Genomic DNA, 13680 nt, shown 5'->3' with positions numbered 1-13680 from the left:
AAATGTAGAAACTCTTCGTGCTCGTATTGTGGACGGCTGTGATACAATACGCCAATCTCCAGGGCTGCATCAGCGCATCAGGGATTCCATGCGACGGAGGGTGGATGCGTGTATCCTCGCAAACGGAGGACATTTTGAACATTTCCTGTAACAAAGGATTTTAAGTCACGCTGGTACGTTCTGTTGCTTTGTATTTCCATTACATGATTAATGTGATTTGAAGAGATAATAAAATGAGCTCTAACATGGAAAGTAAGCGTTTCCGGACACATGTCCACCTAACATATTTTCCTTCTTTGTGTGTGAGGAATGTTTCCTGAAAGTTTGGCCATATCTTTTTGTAACACCCTGTATACCCTTAAACAAACTCTTAAGTCCAAATCCACGGACATCTAAATACCTGGGTGCGGAAGCAATACACACGAGCTTTACGACAATTACCGTCTTAGTAAGGGGTCCGACCTGAAATGCCGCAAAATCAGCTCGCCGGGACACTTTAATGGTGGCGGAGCGTTTTGCGGAATTCTCGCGACACATTATCGCCGTTGGGACGATAAGGCGAGCGCGGGCTGGCGGCTGCATTACATATGCATTAGCCGGGTCATCGGCCGGCTGTTCATTCATTGGGCGGTACGGACCGGTTGCGGGCCCGCCGGCGCCTCCTGTGTACCATCAGCCAGCCTCCAGTGGCCCGCTGCCCTCGCTGCTCAGGCTTCCACTCACATCCAGTCTGGCTTCACAAGGAAGATGCAGAACAAATACTTAAGTGGAATGTCCAAGTGCCAACTCTCGTATGGCCATTTTGTTGGACGAAAGCTCTAAACGACAATAAGTTTCCGGTAGAAGAACCGTCAGTATCTTCCGTATCGGTGACAGAGTACTAGGAGTGACCAGTTTAGATTTGGCAGCGTAAGTGAACTACTATCCGCGGAGAATGATTCAGGAAAATGGAGGAACATCTCAAGCAGATTCGTCAGACCAGGATTTACTCGTAAACATCGCCTCTTCGATGTTCAAATGGCTCTGAGCACTATGGGACTTAACTTCTGAGGTCATCAGTCCCCTAGAACTTAGAACTACTTAAACCTAGCTAACCTAAGGACATCACACACATCCATGCCCGAGGCAGGATTCGAACCTGCGACCGTAGCGGTCGCACGGCTCCAGACTGTAGCGCCTAGAACCGCTCGGCCACCCCGGCCGGCTCTTCCATGTACTAGGGCAAACGTTTGCTCCTGATTATGCTATCTGTTCAGATAAAATATAATCCCAACACGTCTGTCACAGGAGGAGACTGTTGTCAGAGACATATGTTGCAACGTAATATGTAGTCAGTGGTAAGACGAAGAGAACGATTATTAATAGGCTAGAGCTTGGGTTTATTGATACTGTAGTGGTTTCCGGTGATTAAGGGTGGCAGTATGGTGCTGGTGTGCAAGACTCACACTCCCCCTTGGCCATCGAACTTACTTGTAGTTACTTCGCCGATCTTCTTTTCAGGATAGCCGGCTGCGATGTTTTGCCCAACTTTTTCTCCGAAGATAATATGCTGTTTTGGAGGAATTTTCTACTCCGTACACTCGAAAATACTTTGAACTCAGTACCACTGTATTTTCATCACACATAACAGTTTTCATACAACCAAAACATTTCTCGTAAGCTCGACACCTTCCGGTCCGTCAGAAACTATAACATTCATTTTTCCATAAATACAGTCTGCAAATCTCTCCAAGTTTAACAAGGCAACTATCCGGACCTTACGAAAGTAGGTGAATGAATGAATAAGTAATTGTCTCTTCTCTTCTGTCAACAACATTCAGATGTTCACACAATAATGCCTGACGTCGCACGGAGTACGGCGCGTTTATTCCTTGAGCTGAACGTGTAACTTCTTAGGCAGGCTCGGCCCTGCTCGCGCCGATCATTCGTCCGATACACGTCCGTCCTGCGCACACGTAATTGTGGGGCAGTAGACACAGTTCTACTTTACCACACTCATCTCTAAAATAACGCTTGTTCGAGACGGTGGAAATACGAGGGTCTCTAGAATTTACCCCGAAATTCTCGAGGCACTACAATACGTGATACTATTCGTATCCAAATGACCAGGTATTCCATCTAAAGTATCGCCTGCTTTGACGAGACTATGAGTTATTACCACCTGTTCTACATCTACATTCTGTAAGCCACGTTGCGGTGTGTGGCGGAGGGTACTTTGTGTACGACTGTCACTTCTCCCTTTTCTGTTCCAGTCGCGAATGCTGCACAGGAAGAACGATCGCCGGTGAGCGTCCGTGTGCACCCGAATCTCTCTAAGTTTGTTTTCGTTGTCTTTTCCCGAGATATACGTCGCAGGAAGAAATGTATTTATTGAGTCTTCTAGGAACGCTTGGTCTCGGAACTTTAACAGTAAACCACACCGTGATGCAGAAGGCCTCTCTTGCAGCGTCTACCACTGGAATTGGTTGATCATCTCTGTGACGTCTTCGTGCTTACTAAATGAACCTGTAACGAAACGCGCTGCTCGTCTTTGGATCGTCTCTATTTCCTCTATTAATCCTATCTGGAAATTTGTGGTATGTTCCTATGGGACCAAACTGCTGAGGTAGGCTTACACACTACCCACCCATGCCCGCGGGAGGACTCGAACCTCCGACGGGGGGAGGAGGATGGGGGGGGGGGGGGGGGGGAGAGCCGCGCGAACCTTGGCAAGGCGCCTCAGACTCCGCGGCTAATCCTATCTGGTGCGCATCCCATACTTACGAACGATATTCAAGTATTATTCGAATCAGTGTTTTGCAAGCTACTTCCTTTGGTCATGAACTACGTTTCCAGATGTTTCTTCCAGTGAATCTCAGTTTGGCATCTGCCTTTCCTGCGATTAGTTTTGTGTGGTCATTCCTCTTAAAATTGCTCCTAGATATTTTATGGGAGTAGTTGCTTCCAGTGATTCTTCTGCAATCGTGGAATACGAGTCTTTCTTCCTATGTATACGCAACACGTTACATTTATTTATGTTGAGGGTGAAATGTCACTCGCTGCGGAAAGCGTCGATCCCCCGCAGGTCTTGCTGCATTTCGCTGCATGGAGCTTCCGATGTTGTCTACTGTGTGTCATTTATATATGTATTGTGAAAAGTAATGGCCTATGACTTTTCCTTGGGGTACGCCCGAAGTAACTTTTGCATCTGAAGACTTCTCTCCATTGAGAATGACATGCTGTGTTCTGTTTGCTAGAAACACTTCATTCCAGTCGCATAGTTGGTCTCATATTCCATACGCTCGTACTTCGTTCATTAGGCGTCAGTGCGGAACTGTCAAGGAACGTGGCATCCATCTGGGCGCCGTATCTATCGCTTTCAGGGTCTCATGGACGAACAGAGCAAGCTGGGTTACACGATCTTTGTTGTCGGAATACATATTCCTACAGAGGAGATTTTCTACAAACATTTAGGAGCGCACTCCAATAATTTGGCTCAGCTAAATGTAAGCTACGGAGTTAACTGAATCATTTGTGTATTGTCATTCACCCCGAGACAGATAGTGCAATTTTCCAACGCAGAATGGTCATGTTGCTTTTGATTGTCATTCCTTATGATTTCGATGTTCCTCGAAATGATTCATGCGAATGTCGGTGTTGTTACTCCAATGTCATGCAAGTGTCCATGTCCGATGTAAGACCTCGAGTTTTAGAGGAGGCCAGACACCAAACCCACGAATAAGCTCCGTGCCTTCCCGCGCCCGTGGGAACGCTTATGGCAGCTAGCTAAGGCAGGTGGTGGTTAGCTGTCAAGCTCCGTCTGGGGTCGCACCGAAACGTTGTTAATCCTGTAACAGCTTGGCCTGCGAGCTGAAACTTACCAGTCTCGTCGTACCAGACAACGCGCAGTGCAGTTTATACAGGAAATTTCTTCGTTTGAGAACCTGCAGCAGTAGACAGTCTTTCTAGCCCTTCACTGCAAGTGTCTCATACCATCGACAGTAAGATGACTGACCTGTGCTTCGCTTCTGATCTCCGGAATGAAAATTAGTTCTTCGAACCTAAATGTCTTTGGCCGATATGTCGATTAATACCATATGCCACGTTGCCATCTGACAAGACAAAAAACTTTTGTATAAAGTCTGACACAGAATCCGCGCTCATTTACATCGAATTGCTGGTCACTGACCACATGCCAGGACATGAAAATTTAACGTACTTAGGGCGATTTATGTCTTGTAGACGGAGATAGTACTAAAGATGTAAAGAAGTAAAAACTGTGAAGTCCAGGCTCCATACAATCAGAATCAGTGAAGGTTCGCACATTGGTTTCGATCTCCTGTAACTCTTCTGCTTTAAAATATGTAAGTAAAACGTCAAGTAGATATTTTGTTATTACTCGCCAAGAGGAATACGAATATTTTCGGACGACAAAGTTGTCATAGTGCTGTGAAGATAAATTGTTCGTTACTGTAGCTTTAGGGAGGCATTAGGGACTGGAACGTACCGAGACGAAACGGCAAACTCGTTTTCAATACATATCAAACCTATTTCTCGATGTTCCGAAAAACATGCTAGTTCTCATTCAGAGGAAAGGGGTGGTTGTATGACAAGTGTTAATCCGCTGGCAATAAGCCGGATTTCCGGCTTCGGGCGCCTGGACTGTGAAACATACTTTATACACCGTACGTTAGTTCCACTCGTTGACCTATTATATTTAGCGACGTTGGGTGGAGGTTCCTAATGGAAGACCTGTTTGCCATTATGAAACGCAGCCCGTGGTGAAGTAAAGCGGAGGTCGTGGAGTCGAGTCCCAACAGGGGCATGATTGTGAGCTTTAAATGATACATTGCTGTGTTTGTCCTAAATAGGTATGGAATATGAAATGGTGATAAGGAAGGTCATTACTAATGAGCAAAATAGGTATAATATGTGTATTCAAAGACGACTATAACATGGACGAAATGGGTGTGATGCTTTAGAAACTGCATGGACTTTACATAGTTATATATCCTCCCCTAGCCCACCAGTGGGTGGGGGGGGGGGGAAATTTCTTCCATCACCAATATTCGAACCAGCTACCTCTGTATCAATCGCCACCGCGTTAGCGTCCCTGGCCTCGTAGGCGGGTACGCATTAGTCAGCTCTCTCTTTTATCAGCTGTAGCAACAAAAGAAATTAATGGAGTCGACGGTGACGGCGGAACACCTTAAGAGCGAATTCGGAGGGGCCGTGCAGCGCGCATGCGCCGCCGGAGCTCGCAACCTACTTCCCTCTCCTCAAGTTCAATGGGTGCACGCTAGAAAGTAGACATCTTCTCGCCACTGTGAAATATACGGCAGCATTTCTGTGCCGCGTGCCTCGCTCGATTTCGTTACGGAATATTACAAGTAGGTTAACAGCCGCTCCGCACGGTGTGTGTGTGTGTGTGTGTGTGTGTGTGAGCAAAAACGGCTGCCGGCGCGCTGTCGTCGGTTTTCGAGGCGGGGCGCCGACAATGAAAGCCGTGCATGATTATTCTCCACCTGTAGTCACCCCACTATTCCGTGCCGTGGAACAGGCTTCAGTCTGACCATTGCCGTCGACATTATCAAGTAATCAGAGGTTATCGTATTTGACGTTACGCACTCATTAGTGCCCGAAACATCTGATAATCTATCCGGGTATAACAGAAGATGCAGAAAAGTTCTTGTGCAAAACGAGCTTCCCGAACTAATAATTCGAGATGATTCATTCGAATAATATGTATCATCTGTATCACAAATCTCACCCCCCCCCCCCCCTCTCTCTGCATCGTTATATACTCTGAAGAGCCAAAGAAACTGGTACACCTGCCTAATATCGTCTAGGTCCTCCGCAACACGACGTGGGGACTTGATTAATGTCTAAAGTAGTGCTGGAGGTAATTGACACGATGAATCCTGCAGGGCTGTCCATAAATCCCTAAGAGTACGAGGAGGTGGAACACTCTTCTGAACAGCACATTGCAAGGCATCCCAGATATGCTCAGTAATGTTCATGACTGGGAAGTCTGGTGGCCAGCGGAAGTGTTTAAATTCAGAAGAGTGTTCTTGGAGCCACACTGTAGCAATTCTGGACGTGTGGGGTATTGCATTGTCCTACTGGAATTGGCCAAGTCCTTCGAAATGCACAATGGACATGAATTGATGCAGGTGATCAGACAGGATGCTTACATAAGCGTCACCTGTGAGAGTCGTATACAGACCATCAGGGGTCTCGTATCACTCCAACTGCACACGCCTCACACCATTTACAGAGCCTCCACCAGCTTGAACAGTCCCTTGCTTACATGCAGGGTCCATGGATTCATAAGGTTGTCTCCATACCCGTTCACGCCCATCCTCTCGATACAATTTGAAACGAGACTCGTCCGACCAGGCAGTATGTTTCCAGTCATCAACAGTCCAGTGTCGGTGTTGACGGGCCCAGTTGAGGCGTAAAGCTTTGTGTTCGTGCTGCCATCAAACGCATACGTGTGGGTCTCCGGCTCCGAAATCCCATATCGATGACGCTTCGGTGAACGGTTCGCAAGCTGACACTTGTTGATTGTCCAGCATTGAAATCTGCCGCAATTTGCGGAAAGGTCGCACTTCTCTCACGTTCAACGATTCTTTTCAGTCTTCGTTGGTCCCGTTCTTGCAGGATCCTTTTCCGGCCGCAGCGATGTCGGAGATTTGATGTTTTACCGGGTTCCTGATATTCACGATACACTCGTGAAATGGTCGTCCGGAGAATCACCACTTCATCGCTACCTCGGAGATGCTGTGCCTCATCACTCGTGCGCCGACTACAACACCACGTTCAAACTCACTTAAATCTCGATAACTACCATTGTAGTAGTAGTAACCGATCTAACAACTGCGCCAGACACTTGTTGTATTATATATGCGTTGCCGACCGCAGCGCCGTATTCTGCCTATTTACATAGCTCTGTATTTGAGTACACATGCCTATATCAGTTTCTTTGGCGCTTCAGTGTGTGTTAGATGTTCCGTAAATACAGTGACGGAAAAAAATCGCAGCGCAAAAAAAAAAAAATTAATATAGAGTAACGTTATTTCGGGAATACACGTGTCTAGGTAACATATTTTTGTGATTAAGACTGTAAGATCACAGATAAGCCATTGCAAATGTGAAGTGCTGGTACGTTAATAACGGATGTAACCGCCAGAATATGGAATGCAAGCATGCAAACGTGTTGTTCAGGTGCCAGGTGACTGTTTGTGGGACGGATTTACATGCGTATTGCACTTGGCCGGTCAATATAGGGACGGTTAATACGGATTGTGGATGACACTGGAGTTGTCGTCCGATGATGTCCCAAATGTGCTCGATTAGAGACAGATCTGGTGATCGGGCAGGCCAAGGCAACGTACTCTGTAGAGCATGTTGGGTTACAACAGCCGTACGTGGGCGAGCGTTATCCTTTTGGAAAACACCACTGGAATGCTTTTCATGAATGGCAGCATAACATTTCAAATCACCAGATTGACGTACAAGTTTGCAGGATAACCACGAGAGTACTTTTGCTGTTGTAGGTAACCGCACCACAGACCACAACACCATATGTAAAACCACTGTGTCTAGCACGCAGACATGTTAGCAGACCTCCACCCAGCTCTCACGTGAGCTCTCGCTTGATACCGCCGAAGTCACAGACGGCGGTGGTTCGGGGTCAGTGGAATGCGCGCAGTAGGGCGTCTGGTTCGGAGCTGTCGTTGAAGTAACCGATTTGTAACAGTTCGTTGGGTCACTTTGGTGCCAACTGCTGCTCAAATTACTGCTGCAGATGCAGAACGATGCGCCAGAGCCATACGCCGAACGTGATGGTCTTCACTCTCTGTAGTGCCACGTGGCCGTCCGAAGCCCAGTCTTCATACGACAGTACATTCCCGCAACCATCGCTGCCATGTACAATGGCTACATTCCTTCCAAGTCTTTTTACATTATCGCAGAAGGAACATCAAGCTTCTTATAGCCCTTACACGAGCTCTTTCAAACTCAGTGAAGTGATGATAATTGAGTGTTTGTCATCTTAAAGGCATTCATGACTAACACCAACTCACTACGTCCAATCTCATACGTAACTAATGCTCGCTACCGTTACATCGGGTATTTAAAGCAAATCTGATTTGCATCCTGGTAGTGGCGCCACTAGCACCACTCTTAAGCGACTGACACGAAATTTGGATAGACATCTTTCAGATGTAGAAACACGCCTACTAATTTTCGTTTATGTCGCACAGCTCCTTCTAGGTGTTGCGATTTTTTTTCCCGTCAGTTTAAATTGGAAGCCTTTGGTAGCTGAACTGACAGGATACTTGACTTGCCTGGTGGAGGACCAGGGATCGATTCTCGGTACTGCAGGGTGGTTCCTTGCTCGAAGGACTGGAACGGGGTGCACGCAGCCTCGTAAGAACAACTGAGGAGCCACTTTAAGGAGACGTAGCGCGTATCGTAACGTGTTTCGAAAGGCTACGTCATTGGCAAAGGGAGCAGTGTGCTGACCACCTGCCAGTCGCGTACCGCCGTGTAACGACGAATGAAGTAGCCGACGCGGTTCGGAGGACAATTCCCTGCACACATAATAGCACCAAGACTTTTACAGTGACTTCTGTCGAATTTAACTTAATGAGGTACAGGTTTGTTGTCTTTTTTATACTCATGTTATGACGTATATCTGTAAACTAACTAGCTGATATGAAAATTAGAACTGAGCTGAACACAGCGGAAAACAGCCTGAAACGAACAGTAAAAGTGATAAGCACATCCATGTGTAGTTACACTAGAGCCGTCAGGTAATGTCTCCTTCGAAAGGAGAGGTAATTACAAATACGTTTGCTTTCACACAGCAGAGGTAATTACAAATACGACGTTGTTATGGCTTAATTTGTTAGTATTTGTATAGAATCTTCCGTTATGGCTTTTGGAAAAGAGTTGTGCGACCTTTTCCATTGAGTGGTGTAAGGAAATCACATATAAATATTGCAACATTGAGCCAAAAACTGCCCCATTGCACGTTCGGACACTTCTTTAACATCGTATTGACACATTATTTATGTCGTTATTTTTTACACTGTAAAAAATATCTTCTTAAACTGAAAGAGTAGTCTCCGTCTTTTCCTTCTTAGGGTGCTATAACTTCTACTTATTTTATTCTTCTGATACGGCAGGTCATGTTTTGTGTCAGTAACGGAAGTTGATTTTATTACGAGCTTTACTTTCAGCTAGTTCTAATCCCACTCATAAATAATTCTAGAAACGAGTTAATTTTCTTGAAATGGGTACCTATCCTAGCAGTATAAACAGCGAGCCCCTCCCAAAATATCGTGGTGATAAACAAATTCGTAGCGAGGCAGCTGGCAATTGCGACCGAATGCAATCCTCGGTAGAGAGCGTTGTTTCTGAAATTCGCATTTGCTGAAGCGGCTCCAAACCTGTCGGTGTCGCACTTATTCAATTAGTTTACGTCTCGTTTTCGTCGCGATAGCTGGGACTGGAAGGAACGCTGCAAGCAGCTGGAGGTCACAGTAGGTTTCCACGTGACGCAGCGCTTCGTGCTAATGAAACAGCGAGATGCTGTTCATTTGCGCCCTTCTGAGGATCAGCCTCACTGCATACAGTTAAATCCAGTTGGGTGTCAATGCATTCATCAAGCATATACGTGATTCTGAATTGGTGGATGTAAAGTGGAGATCTAGCCGAAGAAAACAGCTAACAACTTATCCCCGCTGAGACCACACCACGATACAGATACAGGCCGTCGTAGGTAGTATGTTTTGCATCGCATCAACTGTAACTTACAGCCAGAAGAAGTTGGGAACAATTCGCTGCTCTCCATTTTTAAGGATACATTTAAAGAATTTTGTAATTTAAATTTTTGTAGCCGCTTTCGTGGCTGACGTCGCCACACTGGCGTATCTCGGAGGCTCTCGATCCAGAGCTCGCCGGATTGAAACCTGGAGGGAAAAAGAAATTTTCATCAGCATAACTTGACTGGAAAAGAGAGATCATCAGTTCCAGATGACCGAATTCTGCACCAGTGGTCCCAGTTAAATTCCAAACTTCAAAAAATGGTTCAAATGGCTCTGAGCACTATGCGACTTCTGAGGTCATCAGTCGCCTAGAACTTAGAACTACTTAAACTTAACTAACCTAAGGACATCACACACATCCATGCCCGAGGCAGGATTCGAACCTGCGACCGTAGCGGTCGCTCGGTTCTATACTGTAGCGCCTAGAACCGCTCGGCCACTCCGGCCGGCTCCAAACTTCACTAAAGAATTTTATAGAGTTGAGAAATCATACCCAATTGACGGTTATGCTCTCCGACAGGGCCTCGGACTCAGTGGAGGTCCACTTCTAACGCGCTGATTTTAATCGATTTCCTCTCAATTTTTTCGTCTCTATTTTTTCATCTTGTCAATGTTCCACAGGATCGTATCGAATGCGCTGAGTTTGTTTAACGGAGGCCAGTAAACTTATCTGAGCGAAGTGGCGTATGTACATTCCACTAAGAGGAACAACGTTCAAATCGAATTCTAGCGCCCTCGATTCAAGAACAGTGACCGTAGTACGAAGAGCATCCCATCTGAAACACAATGCGTCGCCGCTATGGAAGTCCATTGATATTACATTCCAGTGAGGACAGCTCGAAGCGTATTTGTGTGTGTGTGTGTGTGTGAATTAATAAGGGACCAAACTGCTGAGGTCATTGGTTCCTAGACTTACACAGTACTTAAACTAACTTAAGCTAAGAAACACACACACGCACACACACACACACACATATGCCCGAGGGAGGACTCGAACCTCCAGCGGGAGCAGCCGCGCAGTCCGTGACATGGCGCCTCAATGCGTATTGCTGTGAGGATTTATCCTTTAAGTTGTCGCATAATGGTGTGGAATAATGACGAAGATAGCAAGAAAGGAATTTCCACGAGTGGGGAGAGCTTATTAACTTACAGAATTGCTCATAAAACTGTAAATCCTATCTGAACTAGGAATAATCGGTAGTAAGAGACGTGGCAGCTCAAAACATTTCATTCGCAGCCGTAAAAAACAAGGAAAGTAAAATTTGCTCTCATATACAGCAGAAATTGTTTCAGGGAGACTTGGAGTCTCAGGGAAGTGTTTTGACGACGCCTTGATACCAGCGCCGTGTGGTGTTTCAGGCAAGATCCTGGAGACACTGTCGCTGAAACAGCCCGCGCCGCAGCAGGCGAGCCCGCCGACGCCGCCGCGCACGCCCTTCTCGCCGCCGCCGGCCGCCTCCGCCTCCACCTCCGCGTCGTCTGCGTCCTCGTCGTCGGCGTCGGCGTCCAGCTGCGGGCAGCGCAAAGTGGAGCCGGCGGCCGAGGCGGCGGCGGCGGCAGCGACGGCAGCGCCGGCGGCGGCGCACCTCCCGCAGGCGGCGGGCCAGCCGCAGGGCCAGCAGCCGCAGGCGCCGCCTCCGCAGCAGCAGCCGCCGCAGCAGCAGCCCGGCGCCGGCTCGCACCCGCTGCTCGACACGCTGCGCCACAAGGCGGCGCTGCTGCAGCAGCCGCGCCTCTCCAACAACGCCCACCACGTGCCCCAGGTCAGTATAGCCGAGCGTTCAAAATAACTAAGGCAACACTTTTTTCCCTAAAAGCAGGTTGGTTCCCTACTCTTTTGGCTACAAACCCCTATTTTTGATCGTCGGTTAGGCGGCGAGGAGTCCAGCGGGCATACACCTTTGAGTATCCTTTACTGGTGGACGAGTGTGTCAGCACTACCAGCACTGATGTCCAGTTGTACAGCGAGGTGTTTGTGATCCGTCAACCACCTCGAACGAGAGGGTACGCACGTTCCAACACTGCAGGAGCCACAGCTGTGTGCGGCCAGCGGGCACGCGGCAGGTCGGACAGGTTCGCGCGACCTTATTGCGATGATGCCAGACGCCTCGCCCGACAGCTCACCGTGCTTTTGTTCACTGCCATTCAGTGCCAGGTCTCCGTAGACGTTCTGCAAGCGTTTACGAATATCTACGAAAAGAAACTCAAGAACAGCTCTCTGCTTGGAACGCACCTTCTTTTACAGATGCCATTTGAAGCCTACGTATAGCCCCGCTACCTATCGCAACTTCATGAAACTATTGGGCCTGAAGCAGGAATGTTGGATGATGTCCCACAATAGATTCCACACTTTTTTTAACCGGAATTGGACGAGAAAAAAATGTGTACCATTAATTATTCAACACCGCTCGTATGGTTCAAATGGCTCTGAGCACTATGGTACTTAACATCTGAGGTCATCAGTCCCCTAGAACTTAGAACTACTTAAACCTAACTAACCTAAGGACATCACACACATCCATCCCCGAGGCAGGATTCGAACCTGCGACCGTAGCGGTCGCACGGTCCAGACTGAAGCGCCTAGAATCACTCGGCCACAGCGGCCGGCCCGCTCGTATGTTTCTTTTTTAATGAAAAATCGAGAGACTGCCCAAACGAAGTGCTTCATCTTTGTCTTAAAATGCTACAGTCGACCGCCAGCAATGGATAAAGAGTTTCTAAATGTTTTAGTTGTATTGATGGCCACAGCTAGGATACTAGATAAGTGGGAGCTAGTGTTGCAGGTTCGAATCCTGCCTCGGGCGTGGATGTGTATGATGTCCTTAGCTTCGTTAGGTTTAAGTAGTTCTAAGTCCTAGGGGACTGATGACCTCAAATGTTAAGTCCCATAGCGCTCAGAGTCATTTGAACCCATTTTTGAAGCTGGTGTTGCAATTGTAATGAGATGATTGGTACTTGATCTGTGATGCGAGACATTGGGGTGCTTGAACACCGAAGTGTCGATAAACCAGTCACAGCTTATGGTGATCGTGTACGAAGGGTGGTCATCAAGTTTTAATTATCAAATGCACCAGTGCTGCAGACATTTACCTCCACAAAGAACAGTAATTTTGTTTTTTCTTGGTGACAATTAAATAATCATAGTTACCGCCAGTAAGCTGACCACAAGAGATATTACCCACGTCTTTAAAAGAGCATACTGGCCAATTTGGAGCGTTGTGGGTGGTGTGGAACTGGTACTAGGAGGTCGTCTGAGCCTCCACCACTGACGTCAGTCAAGGCAGTGAAGTGATGTGTATGTGCTAGTCGGTTGTGTGGAATCAACTCAGTAAGCTGGGTCAAAGTAGAGTATTGGCAGAATGCCAGAAACAAACTGTCGTGTTTTGATGTACCCATGACCACACCGTGAATGAAGTTGCCTGATTTCTTTATGCACTATCCAACGTGTCTACAAGGAATGGTGTAGCACTCGCAGCCATATAATTGACAGGGACCTGAGACGAGTGTCACGCCTTGTCAACGATTATCAGCTTCAGACATTACAGGAATTATTGTTGCTGTTGCTGCACACAGGCCCTTCTCCTCAAACAGTTTCCGAACGAACATTGCGGAGGGAACTGCATCCAATGGACGTTTTGAGTCCAATACCTCGCAAAAGGCCTTTGCTATATATCCGTTACCAGCCATTACTTTCTTATCTCAAAGTTTTCTGTTCGGGATTCCCTACCACCTATATAATTTTGGCCGTAAAGGTGTAGGATACCATGTATACGATGCGCAACGACGACACACAACCTATCAAAAGTGTCTTCAGATTGGAAGACTTCGTGAGCCACACGACACTTCAATGGTGTATGCTCTCAGC

At 47.2% G+C, this 13680-nt stretch overlaps 1 protein-coding gene across 1 annotated transcript in view; it reads left to right on the top strand.

The window, feature by feature from the left end:
* The window catches only part of LOC124556363 (zinc finger protein castor homolog 1), a 326012-nt gene that overhangs the window by 205766 nt on the left and 106566 nt on the right, over positions 1–13680 (top strand). Inside the window, exon 6 of the mRNA XM_047130329.1 lies at positions 11175–11578. Coding sequence (XP_046986285.1) covers positions 11175–11578 — 404 coding nt within the window. The remainder of the gene's footprint in view (positions 1–11174; positions 11579–13680) is intronic.

Source organism: Schistocerca americana, chromosome X (genome assembly GCF_021461395.2).
Source record: "Schistocerca americana isolate TAMUIC-IGC-003095 chromosome X, iqSchAmer2.1, whole genome shotgun sequence".
Classification (NCBI taxonomy): Eukaryota; Metazoa; Arthropoda; class Insecta; order Orthoptera; family Acrididae; genus Schistocerca; species Schistocerca americana.
Note: the sequence above shows the minus strand (reverse complement) of the source record. Positions and strands in the feature narration are given on the sequence as shown.